Below are 18,507 nucleotides of genomic sequence, written 5' to 3'. Positions count from 1 at the left end.
AAAGCCTCAGATCAGCTGAAACACTCAGTTTATTTAAATCCAGGTTGAAGACTCACCTGTTCTCAGCTGCATTTGAATAAAGCACCAAATCCACACTTTAAGCTTAAATTTCAAAACTTACATTTAACTACTGATTTTATCTACTGTTCTGATTTTATCTGTTTTGATTTTATATACTGTTGTTTGTTTGTTTGTTTGTTTGTTAATTAGTTAGTTAGTTTATTTGCTTGTTTTAATCAATTTTAAATCATGCTTTTTATTTGTTCTTGTTTCTAATGTCTCTGTAAAGCACTTTGAATCACCTTGTTGTTGAATTGTGCTATACAAATAAACTTGCCTTGCCTTGCCTTAACATACATATAAAAAAAAAATCCCAGTACCATCTTTTCTTCTCCAAGGATTACGTGACAGTTTTAAGTTGGGTAGTTGCGCAGCTGATCTGACTTTACCTAAAGAGCTTTATTACCTTCCTCCATCCAGGACGTCAGTGCTGGGTCCATTGAGGTGAGCAAACTACGGTTCCATCCAATTATCTGATTTTTAACTCAAACAAATTTATCAGAGAGATAGCAAAAGCATTAGGACTGGCCAAACCATCCGGTACACTCTTATAAAGAAGGAATGTGCTGACTAGCTCAGCAAGAAGCCAACAGAAGCACATGATGATAGAATTATTTCCCTAGATGAGAAAAACAACATTTAAATAAGTCAAGAAAATTCGTGGCAAGGCAGGCGTGGCATTGTCAAGATCTACAATCAATAGATACACTGATCAGTCATGTCGGCCCCCCTTTTGCTGACGGCTGAGTTTGAGTCGTGTACTCCACTAGACCCCTGAAGGTATGCCTACTACCTGTAAGCATCTGGGTGTTGTTTTTAGGCAGACTTGAAACAAACTGACCCTATTTCAGACACGCAAATAAGGCACCAGAACAAAGAATCAGGATCAAAAATACGATCTAAAGTGGTTATTATTACAAACAATTTTACACAAGATAATCTGAAGATCTGAAGTTTACATTATTGTATTTTGCACAACTCTGTTGCTTGTGAAGCTCGCACACAAGAATTTCACTCACATGTGCTGTACCAATGTACCTGCACATGTGATGTGACAATAAAAGTGATTTGATTTGATTTGATCAAAGCTCTTTTAACCAGAAAGAACACGCAGGGCACCTTAAATGCAAAATATAAGATTTTTAATACACAATAAATTAAGTATACTCAGTGACCATTTTAGAAGACAGAAAAAATAAAAATATATTTATTTCCATTGGCATACTTTTAGCTTTTGCTTCATTATAATCAGACCAGGCCCATATACAGACATTGTATTGCATTTAATAAATAAGTACTAGCTTAGGGGTTGTTTTTTTTTGTAAAGTAAGTCAGTTTCTTCTTAACACATTGTATACTGTAAATCTTCTGACAACAAACAGCAATACACAAACAGCAATACTCAGCCAAGATCATATGTAGACACATTAGCAGTGATATTAAAACACTGGAATTTAAGCCACAGTGAAACAGACGTGTGTGTTTTGGCTATTTTGTAACTGTAAGTGGCACCAATAAATCATATTTTCTGACTTGCCTCTCTCGGTATCGAGCTATATAGAGTATCTTGTGTTTATCTGCCGAGATCTTAAGATATTCACCTTTACACGTATACTCCCGAGCTCTTAATCATTTCTCGTCTTAAGGCTAAACAAATGAAATCCACTATGACTGCAGCAAAAAAATGAACTGACAAAATCATCATTATCTACATGGCTACATACCACTGACCAGCTACCATTCATTTAAAAGTAAAAAGCTTATCATCAAGATCGCACTTTCCTCATAGCTGAAGTTAGAGCTCTGACATTCTGAGCAGCAGTGAAATAGTGATAATAATGAAGAGAAATGTCCGGGAAATATTAAACTATTCGCTGCCTTTGGGGGTTTTTGGCATACAGAAACAATTTGACGCGCTTTAAAGCCATGACAACCAAGTTCATCAGGGCGAGACAGAGTTTAAGAGTGAAAGTGAAAAAGGGAAGTGGAGCATGTGAAGGAAGCACAAACTGCCACCAGCTAACTACCTCTTTGAAATAACCACCAGCAGAAAAATTACGACCACGACTCTCTATATCGCATGGAAGCTAAATCTGGTAAAGCTGTGCTGCTTTCAATTCAATCCAATTCATATACAGTGGGGCAAAAAAGTATTTAGTCAGCCACCAATTGTGCAAGTTCCCCCACTTAAAATGATGACAGAGGTCAGTAATTTGCACCAGAGGTACACTTCAACTGTGAGAGACAGAATGTGAAAAAAAAATCCATGAATCCACATGGTAGGATTTGTAAAGAATTTATTCGTAAATCAGGGTGGAAAATAAGTATTTGGTCACCTCAAACAAGGAAAATCTCTGGCTCTCACAGACCTGTAACGTCTTCTGTAAGAAGCTTTTCTGTCCCCCACTCGTTACCTGTATGAATGGCACCTGTTTGAACTCATCATCTGTATAAAAGACACCTGTCCACAGCCTCAAACAGTCAGACTCCAAACTCCGCCATGGCCAAGACCAAAGAGCTTTCGAAGGACACCAGGAAAAGTATTGTAGACCTGCACCAGACTGGGAAGAGTAAATCTACAATAGGCAAGCAGCTTGGTGTGAAAAAATCAACTGTGGGAGCAATCATCAGAAAATGGAAGACATACAAGACCACTGATAATCTCCCTCGATCTGGGGCTCCACGCAAGATCTCATCCCGTGGGGTCAAAATGATCATGAGAACGGTGAGCAAAGATCCCAGAACCACACGGGGGGACCTGGTGAATGACCTGCAGAGAGCTGGGACCAAAGTAACAAAGGTCACCATCAGTAACACACTACAACGGCAGGGAATCAAATCCCGCAGTGCCAGACGTGTTCCACTGCTGAAGCCAGTGCATGTCCAGGCCCGTCTGAAGTTTGCCAGAGAGCACATGGATGATACAGCAGAGGATTGGGAGAATGTCATGTAGTCAGATGAAACCAAAGTAGAACTTTTTGGTATAAACTCAACTCGTCGTGTTTGGAGGAAGAAGAATACTGAGTTGCATCCCAAGAACACCATACCTACTGTGAAGCATGGGGGTGGAAACATCATGCTATGGGGCTGTTTTTCTGCCAAGGGGACAGGACGACTGATCCGTGTTAAGGACAGAATGAATGGGGCCATGTATCGTGAGATTTTGAGCCAAAACCTCCTTCCATCAGTGAGAACTTTGAAGATGAAACGAGGCTGGGTCTTCCAACATGACAATGATCCAAAACACACCGCCCAGGCAACAAAGGAGTGGCTCCGTAAGAAGCATTTGAAAGTCCTGGAGTGGCCTAGCCAGTCTCCAGACCTCAACCCCATAGAAATCTGTGGCGGGAGTTGAAAGTCCATGTTGCTCGGCGACAGCCCCAAAACATCACTGCTCTCGAGAAGATCTGCATGGAGGAATGGGCCAAAATACCAGCTACTGTGTGTGCAAACCTGGTAAAGACCTATAGTAACCGTTTGACCTCTGTTATTGCCAACAAAGGTTATGTTACAAAGTATTGAGTTGTATTTTTGTTATTGACCAAATACTTATTTTCCACCCTGATTTACGAATAAATTCTTTACAAATCCTACCATGTGGATTCATGGATTTTTTTTTCACATTCTGTCTCTCACAGTTGAAGTGTACCTCTGGTGCAAATTACTGACCTCTGTCATCATTTTAGGTGGGGGAACTTGCACAATCGGTGGCTGACTAAATACTTTTTTGCCCCACTGTAGCGCCAAACCACAACACCAGTTGCCTCAACGTACTTTACATTGTAAATTAAAGAAAGACAGTGAGAGGGAAAAACTCCCTTTTAACAGGAAGAAACCTCTGACTGTGGGAAATCCCTTTAACCAGTCTTTATCCTTTGATTTTATGAAAACGATAGCTGACGTGTTCAGCCTGAGCAGCACTGTGTAGTTTAAGGGAAGAAGAAGGAGGTTTTCAATGACAGCATGCAGGAGGAATACTAACTGGGATAAGAGACAACAGTTAAATCATCTTAACTAATGCATAGAGGAGGTGGGAGACAGGAGAGGAGACTATGAGAGCGTGACCAGCTGAAAGAGGAAATTGTGATACAGTATATGGAAACTATGTGCAATTACGAGGTGCTACACAGAATCCAGGTCTGCATATCCTGCAATCTTGTGTGCATCAGAGGCAAACACCTATTTAACATCAGATAAGCCAGCCGGTAGAACCCTGCAACGTTTGCAAATTATCCCGTGACACCAGGTACATCACTGAAAAAAAACTATTCAAGTGTATCACAAAATGTTTAACCATGGCAGCTACAATTTCAGCTAAGTAAATGACAATACTGAAAATATATTTAAGTGTATACAAGATGCATAACTTAACCGAACACATTAGGGAGAATATCAATGCAGTGAAGAATTTGGTTGCTGTATCCCTGAAAAAATAGCAAATTTTAAGGCAAAATAAACAACATCCTGAAGCAGTTTCAACAAGGGTACATTCACTAAGTGACCAAAAACACTTTTAAAAATAACTTTACTGGCAATAACTGCATCTCCCAAAAACAGAGAGGAGCAAGTGGTGAGAAGTTGTTTTACAACTACCTTTGAATAACAAGCAGCTTTAATGATCGGTTATCTTGTCGGCGCTTTTCATTTACATCATTTCCTTTTCTGTGGAATATACGACAATAACGTGGTTCGGTTGTTATCTCTGAGACAGGTTAGCACAAAAGAATTGTGGGTGTTAACCAGCAGCATCCTGCATCACTTGTTTTCTATGAGCGTCTGCACTTTGTGGACCAAGTCTCGGGCCATCATCAAGACCTGGGGGACGTTGTGTCTCTCGGCCATTTCTGAGAAGAAAAAGTATATTTAGAAAAAAATTACAGATACAATTATGAACACTGATAATATTTAAAGATTTAGCGTTCCTTTAATATTCAGTAAATACTGATATTTCACAATAAAAGTCACAAAATAAAAAACAGATTTTTATAGAAATCTCTGCACTTCGCTTTAACCAGCTGCTTAGTTATTTTAATGTAACATTGATTACAAGTGAATACTGGTAAACTTGATTGTTTTTCCTTTAGCATTGTTTCACTCGCTTTTCTTACCATTAAAGAACTTGATGATGTCTGTAAAGTCCATGTTATTTTCCAGGATGATGTCTCGATACATCTCCACAAGTGCCAGAGCAATGAAGAGCACAAAGTGCTCAGAGGAGGTGTGCTTGGCTGCCCAGATGGTTTCCCACACAGAGAACACATCATCGTAGACCATTTCTGTTCAGAAAAGACCGACAAATCAGATTATATTCGCTGTCACGAGAAAGTCACGGTCGATTCAAGCAAACAATATGAGGCCTGCGTTTCGCATCACCTCTCTTGAAGTCAAGAAGAAACCAGCGATAACAGAAGTAGAAGTGGGTATAGTCTCCATTCTGTTGCATCAGTTCAAACAGCTCAGAGTCCAGGATCTGTGATATGTAAGAACAATATAATGTTATCATTATCCTACGCCTGTATGCATGCATTTTTGTTATAATTCAGCCCATACTACACTACTGGATCCCTGCTGCTGGAAGAAAATACAGCAATAAGGAACAAAGAAATAACTGGGTAATAAAGGGGAACAGAGAAATCACTTATATTGTGGGTAGTCTAACTAAGTGGTAGAAATAAATACAACTTATATTCACTACAGACAAGGGAACACAAACATTTTTACTTCATAATAAGACACTATTACAACCCATATATCATGTGTATTAATTTCTATTTTACTATACTGTATGAAATAAACATATTTGGTAAATTCATTAATATGGAAAATGTGTTTTAAGCATATTGGTATTTTCACCATAGCTCATAACAGGTACAATAGGTTAGAAATCAAACAAGTCTTTTTCATATCTGCAAATGCTGTGATCCAAGGTTCCAAAACTATAACATAATTAAATTAAAACACACAGTGTCAATGAGTATATGGACAATGATACAACTTATAATTTAACCTATTCATCTTACAGCAAAGTATTTGAAGTTAAACAAAAACATATGACTGAAAGCATGAGACAAAAACACTTTGCAATCAAAATACACTGAATGTAAATACAGAGGCTTTAAATCAAGGTGCAAACCGCTGGTTACACTAAAAAGTCTTTACTAGTGTTTACTGATAATGTGACTGCTGATAGAAGTAGCACTACACGGCCACACTCTGTGATCAGATTTAGCCAATTGATTTGAAAAATCAACAGTGATTGTGTACTGTATAAAATCTGTTGGCTTGCTTGTAGACGTAGGTGGACCGATGTAGATGTTATAACCTTAAAGTACGTATGTAGGATGTATACAGAATTATTCTACTCTCTGACAGTGAGGAAAACCTCTTCTTGTGTGCCTACATTTAAGTATCAGCAGCAAGCTGTAACAATCTTAGTAGGCTTAACCATTCAGCAAAATTACACTGTTTATAAAATGTTTATATGATTGTATGTGTGGAAAAATGTCCACTTACCTGGATAAGTGAGCGCATATTGGCAAAGTGAGAGTCCATGGCACCCCCGTGAGGAAAATTCTGGTTCATTCTCTTCATCAGTTCAGTGAAGCAGCTGAACGCCATGATCTCTGGAAAGCCCCAAACACATTTACGAGTTGTTCCTCTAGTAAATTATGTGAAGCTCTGCAAAACCCACATCTGTAAAAAACACATTGTACTTAAACGGTTTTACCAACCATCATCCAGGATAACTAACAGAGGAGCGAGCAGATCACACATGCCCTGCACATAACCGACATCCAGATGCTGCCAGACGTAACTGCAAATAGAAATAGATGTTTATTTTTGCGTTTCAACCTTGTGCATTAAAATAAACCTCATATATAGATTATTGGATATAGATTATTCATTTACCTGCACATTATGTTACGCAGCTTCTCCAGATTCTCAGTGGTGAAGTACCAATACGTTCTATCACAACGTCTGACATCTTTGTCAATACGATGCAAATTGATCAAGTACATATCCATTGTTTCTTGCTGCATGAATAATAACAATGCTGAAGTCAGTTACTGTATGATAACGATTAAAAGACTTCCTTTGAAGTTCTGTTTGCCGTGTGTAACACTTACAGAATAGGTTTGCTCCTCTGAGGACTCATCATATTTGGTGACTCCTCCCACCTCTGCAGATTCTGGTTCAGTGAGCACATTGTCTATCTCGGGCTCCTCTTCTGAAAGGCCCAGATCTGTGCCCTCAGGACTGGTATTACAAGCTGTGTCCAGATGGTGATCTAGGGCAAGATCCTCAGATGCCATTTTCTCTCTTTGTGCCAGGGAGACAGGGGGCGCAGCAAGCCCTGCCAAAGGCCTGGTTTTGATGTCCTCTGAGGTCACGTATGTTATCCCTGCAGGAATGTCCTCCATTTCCAGCGCAGAAGGAGAGTCATCCGAATCGGCTGTGTCTGGAGACTGCCGGGACTGAGACGACAACGAAAGCGATGCTGATTGAAGAGCATTCAGCACTTGTCTGACTGGAGAATTTGAACCAGGTTTCTCGAATGAAATCTCTGTAGCTTTTTTGGTTTCAACAAAGTCGCAGACAGCTGCTTCGACATCCTTTGTTTCTGCGTCTGTGTTTGAGGCCTTGATCACTTTTAATGGGATTTCGTTTTTCTTAGAAATCTCTGGCTTTTTTTCATTTAGCGGATTTGCATCTTTTTCTGCTGCAGGCGGACAAGATGACTCAACTTCCAGACTTTTGCTCTTGTGTGGCTGAAGACTTAAAGTCTGCCCAAGCGGAGGTGCTTGGAAATATTCATTATGAATCTCTGTTTCCAGCTTTAGAACATTAGTATTCTCTTTCAAATTAATATCTGTGTCAGTGGCTTTTGAAGCTCCTGACAGCCCGTGCTTCGTTTGATCTTTTTCCTCTACTTCAGCTTTTTGCTCAGCTTCACATTTCTTTGTCTCCTGAACCACTATGCTTTCTAAAATCGTCTCCCTCTTTTGTGCATCAGCCTCACTCTCGGCTGCAGGGTCCTTTACATCCTCCCCTCCTGATTCACATGTTGTGAGCTGAATCTTTACAGGCTGTGACTCAGCTGTAGGTTCCTCACTGCAGACTTCTAAGTTTTCTGCTGTTTGCTGAGAAACAGCAGACTCAGTTACAGGATGACAGCTGTCTGAATCTGGACGTTGGTTTGACAGATCGTTGGAGGCAGGGTCGGTGGAGGGAAGTTGTGGCTTGTCTGTGGTTCCATTTCCGATGGCCTTGCCTGCACCTCTGTGCTGTGCTTCTTCGTCAGCTCTGGACTCACTCTCAGCCTGATCCACTGTGTCGACCGATTCAAATACCTGGAAGCCAAAGTAGTGAACATGTGATAAATTGTAAGCGAGTACTACTGAGATTGAGTGTTTTTAAAAGCACAACAGTGGTTTCCCATGTGTTAGTTTATAAACTGTAAATAAAAATCCCACTCTATGATAAGGCACACTTTAAAAAGCATGAACTGAAAGCTTCATTAATGGTCAATAAATCTCTAATGCATTATAGATCCATTATAAACCACTAATGGTAACAAATTATGGGCTCTCAGGCTGTAGGAAATCCCTTTGACTAGTCTTTATCCTTTAAACGAGTGGTAAGTGATTTCTAAATTATCAATAAAGGCTTTTTATAAAGTAGTATGCAAATTACAAACACTTGACATTATTGCTAACAATGTTTTATTACACCACAACGACATGTAGTGATTTCTAATCCTTTGAGCATCCTTACATACGTGCAGCAATCACAATAAACTTTTTTTTTGTTGCATTATAAACTTGAATTCCTGCCTCCTTTAAATAAAATGAAGGACACTCATGATAAAAACACTGATGATAAAATAGCAAGCTTTTTTCTACATAGCACAGTGGCACTAAGTCAGTCTGCCAGATGGTTAACTATTTTATCCCTGACTGAAATATCTTACTAACACTATCGCCTACATGATGAAACCTAATGACTTATCCCCCCAGTTTTTTCTTGTTACTGTGACATTGTTTTAGCAACCGTCTGATGGACTGCCATGAAACTTGATACAGACATCCATGCCTTTAATGTAGAGCCATTAGCTTATTATCTTTTGTAAAACTTAATTCCTTTTACTTCAATTTATCCACAAAATACCTTAAACCAAATCGCAATCCTGCTCAAAAACAGCTTCGCTGCCGTTACTTTCAGCGATTCACAAGGTATGCTTTGGAAAGCAAGAATACAACAGCAAACCATATATAAGTTGTAGTAAGTGGGCTAATGCTTGGGAAAAAAATGAAACCCGGTATGGTGTCGTATCAGAAATCATTGCTATGGAGATGATGATGAGAGAGGGACTACCTGTGCGTTGCTGCTGGAGTCGCTCTGTGAGTGAGTATTTTGTTGATCTGAGTTGCTACTTAGAGAAGACTGGAGTGAGACAGAGTATCACATGAGACAAAAACAGCAGAACTGTTAGCCAAGTTATTTTCTCACAACTCTTGAAATAGTAGGTGGTAGGTGTTACATAATGTGGATTTTTTTGTTTGTTCAAACTTGCATCTGTACTGATGGTGGAGTCCCGCTGCACGGGTCCCCTTTCCACGCTGGCTCCGGATGAGCATCGGGCGAGTGCCTCGGCATGTTTCTCTCTCTCCCTCTGACGGACAATGGCCTCGCAACCCTGCCACTCCTTCATAGTCTGCTCGTACATGCACCGCATTTCCTCATCAATCTGAAGCAATAAGCATGTGTAAATAACTGGCAAAGAATAGATAGGCATGAGAATATATCTTTATACTTTGAAAGCACATGAGTAATACCTCCCGCCGGCATTTCTCACTCATGCTGAACTTATAATGTCCTAACAGGAAGGGCCAGACTTCTTTACGGAGTGAAGGGGCCACCCCACCAAAATACACCAGTCTGTGTATCTCCTTTTCCTCATAGGCCTGAAAGGAGAAGTATTTTTACTTTTGTGTCAGACTGAAATTGCTCACTAATGAAAGGAGGCATTTCACACAGGAACGAATGACAACTAGGCGTTGTGTGATGGCTTGGTGTTCATGTATAAATCTTACAGAGCTGTCTTTGAGGAAGTTGCCCCAGACCTCCACAGAGAGGCCTCCTCGAGCATCACAGGGTACGCTGGGGTCAACAATCGTGGTGTTGACCAATGCGGAGAGGTGGGTGCGGACCGTGGACAGATGACGACAGTATGCAAGCCCTAGAGAGGAGAGATAAGGCTTCTCATTTTCAACCACTGTAATGAATTATTGATCTGCTGAACAACCCAACCAGAGTGATTCCTAAATTGCAAACACAAAGAAGATGTGATTATACTCACAGCCATAGAACGCACGGGAGATTATCTGGTATTTCATGGTGTCGCAAAGGAGCTTTAAGGGAGCCCTGGTAAAGTGAGAATATTTCAGACTTTGTCAGGTGGAATAATCAGAACGGTGATTGCAGCCTGACCATAGGAAATACTTACCTTTCTTGGTTACAGCCATTAGGCAGAGAGCCATCAGATGAGCCATTCTGTGAGCAGGAGGAGCAGGAGGACTTCCTGGGGGCTGGTTGCCACATATTAACACCCTGATCCATCAGCTCTGGGGCCACTGCACAGCAAAGTGTCCCTTACTACTACTGTTCCTATTATCACAATCAATTAAGCAAGCAAAACCAGGAGCAGCCCTAACTGATTTGGATATTAAAATGAATTTCTGAAAATGATAAGAACTGATAATACATGGTGAAAAAAAACAAACAAACAAGAGAGAGGATGGAGATGCAGATGTGGCATACAAATTGCAAAGACTCCTTATTGTCAATGGGACTTTAATGTGAAATGGAGACATGGACACTAAACAAGGAGGAAAAATATTATGGCTGTAACAGTTTCACATTAGAAAGGACTTAATTACAAAGACAAACACTGAATATATGCCTGGATGAAACATCAGATTCATCTAAAGTGAACTGTTTGAAGTCAAAAGACATATAAAGTAATTAGAACAGTTATAGATATAATCTTTGATGATTCTGTATTGCATTATCTCAGGGAGGCAGAATAGAAAGATTAAAGGCACTAACTGAACTCCATCTGATTGCCAGGAAAGAGGATCCGAAACACATAATCGGTTGCTTCATCGTCTTCCTTATCTGATACAGAATCACATGAATCATGTGGACTTCTCTTTCGCAGTTTGGGGAAAACCTTTCCCTACAAATGGAAATAGTATGTGAAGAAAATATATCATAAATATTGGTAAAGTAAATATTGTTGCATGAAATGTTGAAAAATTATTTGAGCAGAGGTGTCCCGTTTACCTTCCCTCTCTGATTCCAGAGTGGCGGGTCTAGCTGCCCATGAGGTAGCAGGCCAGTCTCTAAGCATGTGAGAAACTGGAGCAAATGGCCTCCTTTAGGAAAGTGTAGAGGAGGCCTCTGGATCCCATCCTGGCTCACCAAAACGATTGTGCCTCCACTGTTCACTGGAGGTACCCACACGTGGGAGAAAAAATAAATAACTCGTGAAACTCATGTGACTTTATTTGGGAAATTAAAAACCATATCTGATTTTAATTTTTGCCGATTTTCACTCGATGCGCCTCTGGACCAGTGCTAGCACAGCTGGGGTTTTTTTAGAGCGCTCCAAGTCTTTGAATTGTATTCTATTTTATTTATATAGCAACAAATCACTACAGCAGTCACCTCAAGGCACATTATTGTACGGTAGAGACCATACAATATGACAGAGAAAGCCCTAACAATCAGCCAACCCCTTTTGAGCAACAGTGGGAAGGAACAACTCCCTTTCAACAGGAAGAAAGCTCAGGCAGAACCAGACTCAGGGAGAGGAAAGCCATCTGCTGTGGGGGTGATGGGAGAAAGACAGGACAAAAAACACCGTGAAAGAGAGCCAGAGGTGAATAATAACTAATGATTAAACTCAGAATATTGTATAAACACACACTGAGTCAAATAAAATGAGTGCATCATGGGAATTCTCAGCAGCCCAGACTCATTGGAGTGCAACTAAGGGAGGATTTAGAGTCACCTGATCCAGCCTTCACTACATGCTTTATCAAAAAGCATCAGGTTTAAACCTAATCTAAAAATTAGAGAGGGTGTCTGTCTCCTGAATCCAAACTGGGAGTTGGTTCCAAAGAAGAGCATCCTGAAAGCTGAAGGCTCTGCCTCCTATTCAACTATAAGTAGAGCTCTACTGCTCTATTGAGGTGATATGACACGATATGGTCTTGTTCTGATTGTGTGCATTTATGCATCTCCTAATTTACTCTGGGCCTCAAATGTGAGCAAAACGAAAACAAAATCCCCTTCTGTGACAAACTCATCAGCCATTTATGTATTACTGATCACTGAAGAGGAGATATGAGTCTCCAAATACAAACCAGCAGCTTTTGCTTGAAGAGCCCACAGTGTTTAAACCCCATCAGCGGTACATTAGGTCAGAAGTGTGACCGCGAGCATGCTTGGTATTTTTTTAGACATTCACAGGGTTGTGAACCATAACAATCTCCTCCCTGAGGATCATACTGTCATTGCAGTTTTATCGTACAATCTGAAGGACAACATTCAGCCTGCCAGCATACCATAGCGCATCTTGCGCAAAGTTTTTTTGCAACACAAATGTCACCTACTACATGCCCTTCTAACTGGGTTTCTCCCTGAATTCCCTGCAACTTTGTGCTTTCCCCCTAAATTAAATTCAAATTATATTTTGACACACTGGAAAAGAACAAATATGGCTTCCAGGGAATAATCTAAAACAAGGGGCTGCACTGCAATGCTGCATAAGGTGACAACTTTGAAGGGGAAACAGGCTAAATTTAATTTTTAAATGGCACAACTTTGCATTGCATCCAGTACTTTAATAGGTGAGTTACCTTGCTGATGACAGTGGAGATACACAATCTCCTCCAAACGAATTGTCATAGCATAATCCCAGTAAACACTGAGAGAAACACAAATGGATATTGGTCAGTGAATAAACATTGTAAACACAATATTTAAGTCTCAGTAGATTGGGCTCTTTTTTTTCTGACCTTTTTTCAGAGTCCAGCTCCCCAACATTGCCATTCATCAGTTGATTTGGTGTCCACTTCAGGGTCATGAGGTCTGCAGTTTGATGTAGAGAAAGGTAGCCTGGAATGGCCTCCATGTCATCTCTCTGTACACACAAAACAAAATGTTAGTGCTGTAGTATTCAGATCAGTTACATATAAACAAATTAACAGGAGGCATCACGTTTCCCACAGAGTAAGCAAGCTTTTCTTAATATTTTCTCTCTCTTAAAATGAATAAATAAAACTAGTTTTGTATGGTTGTTTTGAAAAGGACAGGAAAATCCATACCGGCTGGACCAGGACATTGTTCTTCCCAAACAGAAGTGTGGCTCTGGAGTTTTGGTGAAGTGATTCAACATATTCCCTCACCCACATAAGAGGGCGATCATCCATGCTACCACTGGACTGTCTCTTTTGGATCTGTTAGGGATTAAGAGAAGAAGAAAACACAATTGCATACAGCCTATTGCTGGTTGTTTTTACAAGGAAGCATTCAATTTATTGACTGTCTAACCAAGGCCGGTCTTCTGGAGGGGGAATCCTGCCGACAGTGACCGCTGTGAATACGATGCCTCTGTACAAGCTCATCTGCAGATGGATCAGTCCAGAAATGGTCTGCAGTCTTAACCTTGGTGTACTCCAAAGCACAGGGGCCAACTGTAAAACAAGGTTAATGGGCTTAAAGTAAACATCCGAATAAGTAGCTATATAAACTGACAGCACAGTTTTTAAAAAAAGTACCCAATAGGGATGCAAGAATCGGTCCATCCACAGGATCCATCAGCATGGCTTCTTTGTCATAGAATGAACTGAAGCACACAATAATAACACACAAGTATACATGTGGAAAGACAATAGCGTTAACACCAAGACTGTTTTTTAATTCAGCCCCATGTTACTCATTGCATACCACAGCTCTTGATGACTTCTGTGCAAACAGATAATGTATTAATATTACCATAGAGAGGGTACAAATTAGAACACATGAGAGAAAGAAGCCTAAAAACTTTGGTAGTTACAACACATAGAAATCAGCTGCCTATGGCAAAAAAAAAAAAAAAAAAAAAAATTGTGGCATTGAAAAGAAAAGACATTCCAAAGCCTCAAAAGGATTAAAAAATATATAGATAATCCTACCTGCTGTTTTCTACTAAGTACAGGACAATCTTATCTAGGAGCTTTTCCATCAGGGCAGTTCGAATCCACAGGTGTTTCAGCGCTTGAGGAGGAAGGTTAGCCAACTTGGACTGCCGACTGCGGTCAGTACTCAGTGAGGAATTGTTCTGCTTGCTAAAGCAAAAGAAGAAATTTACAGACGATGTCTGCATAGTCTCTTAAAATGTAACAGGATGAAACAGGAATGAAAAATAGCACAAAAGAGTTTATATATCGATATATATGAAAATAACTATAAGAAAGAGTCTGTGGTCTCCCACAGATAAAAGTTTCACCTGTTTTCAATGAGCTGTTCCAGCTCCTGGACCTTGTGACAGAGCTCCGCAGCAGGGGAAAAGCTTTTTGCCACCTTCATAAAGAGTGCCGCAACCTTATTACTGCACAGCAGGCCTGCAATCCTACGTTTCAATCCATGAAGCACACACGCCTCCACTACAGCTGTACAAACACACATAAACATGCAGAGACTTAGCAAATATTTGATTTGTATTTATATAAAACATATAGGTATATCAATATATACATTGTTTATTTCAACTTAATCTAATCCATCTTTTATGGATTTGAAGCGGACATGTTTGTATTTGGCCTAAAGCTTTATTTTTCTCTAAAAAGCACAGTACAACTCCCTTTTGTTAAAGGCCTCAGTCTCATGTTTCTTTTACAGAAACAGGCGAAAGCAAGCACAGGTAGCTCAAGGAGAAATAGGCTGAAGTCAACACTGCCTACAGTTGCTAGGATATAAGTGTTGAGAATCATATACGCCTCACTCCTTGTTAGTATCAACACCTTTGAAGGTTCATCCTTTTACTTTATTGATTATAAATAGATGCGACTAATGAAAAGAAATCATTAGGAACAGACTGCACAGGACCTTTGGGCACTGTGAGAATGAACTCGTAGGAGGTGATATGGCTTGACACAAAGTGAAGTCAGCCGTCATTCTGTACTGTAAATGTCAGTATGGATGTGGCGGACGGTACTGTACTATTTAAAACTGAATGTCTTTTATTAGATTAGATACAATACAGAAAACCTATAATACCTTTTTTAGTTGGAGGTAAAGATTATAGCTAAAAGAAAAGACATTGTTCATGTCATCTGCAATATTAACTGAGTAATGGATTGTAATAAAATATCTAATAAAAGCAGGCAGTAGAAAAACATTTACCACAGAAGGATATAATATGGCTGCTGTCTGCATGCACAAATTTCCTCGTTACTGCCTCCTCCATAATTTGTTTCACCTAAAGGAGAGAAGTTCACCGTCAGATACGTCTTAATCAGTCTGACACAGTTACATAAGGTGATAAAGACAAAACAAGAAGCACAGAAGCGAGTGATGTTAGAAAAAGTAATGATGAAGCAGCAGTATGGCAACATAAGACATTTCCTACAAGCAGGTTATAGCATCCTGCTGATGTACGCTGCCAAAACTACCAAAACTATAGCCTCATCTTCTGCAGTTTACAAAGCCATTGCAAGTGCTGTACTACATCCAACGTGCACTTCACACTTCAAATGATTTTGCATGTAAAGCACATGCAATTTCTGATCTCCTCAATTTGTCTGATTTATTGTAAGCAGTAAAAGCAAACCTTCAAGTTTTTGTTTACATTTTCTAGTGATTCCAAAAGGAATTGTTTCTTGAGGTTTTCTACTTGCATTCCTAAACACATTCATCCATCCATCTACTTTTTTTTTTAGCTTATCCAATTAAGGGTTGCAAGTAGCCTGTCTCATGTGTTGTAGGTTGAGAGGCTCTGTGCACCCTGTACACCCTGGACAGGTCGCCAATCGGTCTAAATAATCTAAATATATCTAAATAATACGTAAATATGTAAATAAATTCACTAACAATTTATTAACACACTATACCAAACTGCAAAGTTTGCAATAAGCACACTTTTACAATATAGCTACAATCAAAGCAGCAGATAAAAAAATTTACATTTTTACCCCATTGTATGAGTCAATTTCCAACTTCCCTGTATTATATGTTTCCAATAATCAACCTAGTAATAGCACTGTATAAAGTAAACACCCACACCTTAAAGCTATGTTTGTGTCATAAACAGTGATCTACAAGCAAAATGAGAGAAAAGCTTCAGTGACATCATCTGGGGTTATTCGGTCAAGCTCGACAAAGCCACAGACATTACTGTAAAACTGTGTTTTCAGTTCAAATAACACTTATATACTGTCCTTGAAAAAAAAAAATCAATGTTGCTCTCCATTTCACTTTAATAAATGTCATATTTTTGAACAAGCTTGTTGTCATAGCTGCAATTATGATCAGGTTAAAAAAAAAGAAGAAAGAAACTGAGATGAGCATGATCATGACTACACTTTTTGAGCGCGGCATTTTCTCTGAATGTTTATTGTTTGGTCGTGATCCACAAAGTAGTCACGTCTGCTGCTAAGAAACGTATCATTAAGCAATAAAATGCACTAAATTTAAACTGATGCTCAGTGCCCTAGACACATTCTCCCATGAAATTAGATGAAAATCACTTCCATGCTTAAATATGATTGTGCTGGAATTCTGCTGAATGTTCACAATTCAGGGGTTATTTATTGCTGCTGCAACCAGACCTCACGACTGTCCTGTCCTTCTCCTTCACATGAGTAAACAACATGAAAGGCACGCTTTGTATTAATTACCCATCTATATAAAGCAAAGTGAAACATTAAAATGCAGTTTTGCTTTTGTTTTTCTTAGATTTATATATCACAGCTAAGCCACTCCTTACTGCAGGATCCTGTATCAGTGCCTTAGGTTTTTGAGAGGCAATGAGTCACAGGTGAGGGGGAGAACACACACAGAGTGGGTCTAGAAGTACCCTGCTTGAGTAAAAGCTTCATATTTCTTTGCCTGCATGAGGAATCGTGGAGTCACTGTCCAGTTTATAAGGGTGGTGCATTGTGCCGCTTTCTCTGACTGATTTGCAAATACATTTAAACATATTTATGCTGTCATAACCTATATTATGGCAGCAAGAGAAGCTACTGCAAAAGCACCTATTAAAAACGCCAAATTAAGCAGATGGTTGGGTCACACCTTTAAATTCTGACTAACAGGGCGGTGGGTTGAAAAGAATATGCCAGAAAACAGGCTTAAACAATCTGTGCGTGGCTTCCTGATTGTGGTGGGTTTCTTCCACAATATAAAACCATCAACATCATCAGTATTATCGTCATCATTACCATCACCACCGTCGTCATCACCATCTTACGCCAGTCCACCAGCAGACCGGTATCCTGCACAGCCCCACCGGCAGCCTAATTGCGTCTAATCACATTATGTAAAATAAACCGTCAGTTTTATCATAAACAGGCCTACGGTGGAGTCAGCCCTGATGAACGATAACCACACACACACACACACACACACACACACACACACACACACACACACACACACACACACACACACACACACACTGAGCATATAGCGCCCGTAAACATAAAATGTGATGCGCGCAAATGAAATAAAATGCACCAACCTCCTTCTTCACATTGCGCAGCAGTTTCTGGCGCGTCTCGGCCTCTGCCACGGGAGAAAACATAATGAGTTATGCTGATCAGATGCTGTTTTGGAAATTGATGGTGATGCGCTCACGAAAGAGGGAAATAGCGGCGTCGGTACCTCCCATCGCTCCTGACAGGGTGCAGCGGCTGACACGCACAGCTTTCTGGACGGTCTTGACGGTGATTTAGGCAAGGCTGCTTTACAGGGAGAGTCAGTCCGGGATGTACGAGGTGTTCTTAACGACTACATCAAACCTATCTGCTACCTCACCGTGAACCACCACCCCTTTAAAGTCACAGTACCCTGTGCGTTTAATGTACACAACGACAGTCTCCTCTCCCCCCCCCCCCCCCCCCCCGAGGGAAAAAAATGCAAGGTGCACTCACAGTCAAAAATGTATCTGTAAAAAAATACAATAAGAAACTTTTCCTAGAATGTTCATTGGCCGATTATTATTCATTCAGGTAATGAATGGGTTGTGGGGAAATGTATCTTTTCAATCTTTTCTTTCCCCTTGCATTGTACATAATGATCAAGGAAATGATCAATAAGAATGTGCCATCCCATGATATGCAATACCGTGTTTCCAGTGTTAATTATATTTACTTGCTAAACGTTATTTGTTCTTACATA

At 40.0% G+C, this 18,507-nt stretch overlaps 1 protein-coding gene across 2 annotated transcripts; it reads right to left on the bottom strand.

Annotated features, from left to right (window-relative positions):
- Nucleotides 1-3,791: 3,791 nt before the first annotated feature.
- sgsm1b (small G protein signaling modulator 1b) lies at nucleotides 3,792-18,145 on the bottom strand (the record flags this gene model as incomplete). 2 transcript variants are annotated; one of them, XM_080873927.1, is made up of 25 exons in its annotated part: nucleotides 3,792-4,904; nucleotides 5,169-5,336; nucleotides 5,434-5,530; nucleotides 6,574-6,683; nucleotides 6,792-6,874; nucleotides 6,970-7,094; nucleotides 7,188-8,411; nucleotides 9,436-9,504; nucleotides 9,635-9,808; nucleotides 9,897-10,025; nucleotides 10,155-10,300; nucleotides 10,421-10,509; nucleotides 10,568-10,694; nucleotides 11,170-11,299; nucleotides 11,407-11,570; nucleotides 12,987-13,054; nucleotides 13,146-13,270; nucleotides 13,455-13,586; nucleotides 13,681-13,823; nucleotides 13,908-13,975; nucleotides 14,304-14,456; nucleotides 14,618-14,780; nucleotides 15,514-15,589; nucleotides 17,849-17,892; nucleotides 17,992-18,145. In XM_080873927.1, 25 exons carry the CDS (start codon nucleotides 17,996-17,998, stop codon nucleotides 4,816-4,818), a joined length of 3,903 nt encoding a protein of 1,300 aa, XP_080730053.1. In that variant the 3' UTR covers nucleotides 3,792-4,815. The 2 variants fall into 2 exon arrangements, with proteins under 2 accessions (XP_080730053.1, XP_080730054.1); XM_080873928.1 differs by lacking the exon at nucleotides 17,992-18,145 and having other exon boundaries at nucleotides 10,421-10,485; nucleotides 17,849-17,911.
- Between the last annotated feature and the right edge of the window lie 362 nt (nucleotides 18,146-18,507).

This window comes from Rhamphochromis sp. 'chilingali' (assembly GCF_963969265.1).
Source record: "Rhamphochromis sp. 'chilingali' genome assembly, chromosome: 2".
Classification (NCBI taxonomy): Eukaryota; Metazoa; Chordata; class Actinopteri; order Cichliformes; family Cichlidae; genus Rhamphochromis; species Rhamphochromis sp. 'chilingali'.
This window is presented reverse-complemented; position numbering and strand designations above follow the sequence as displayed.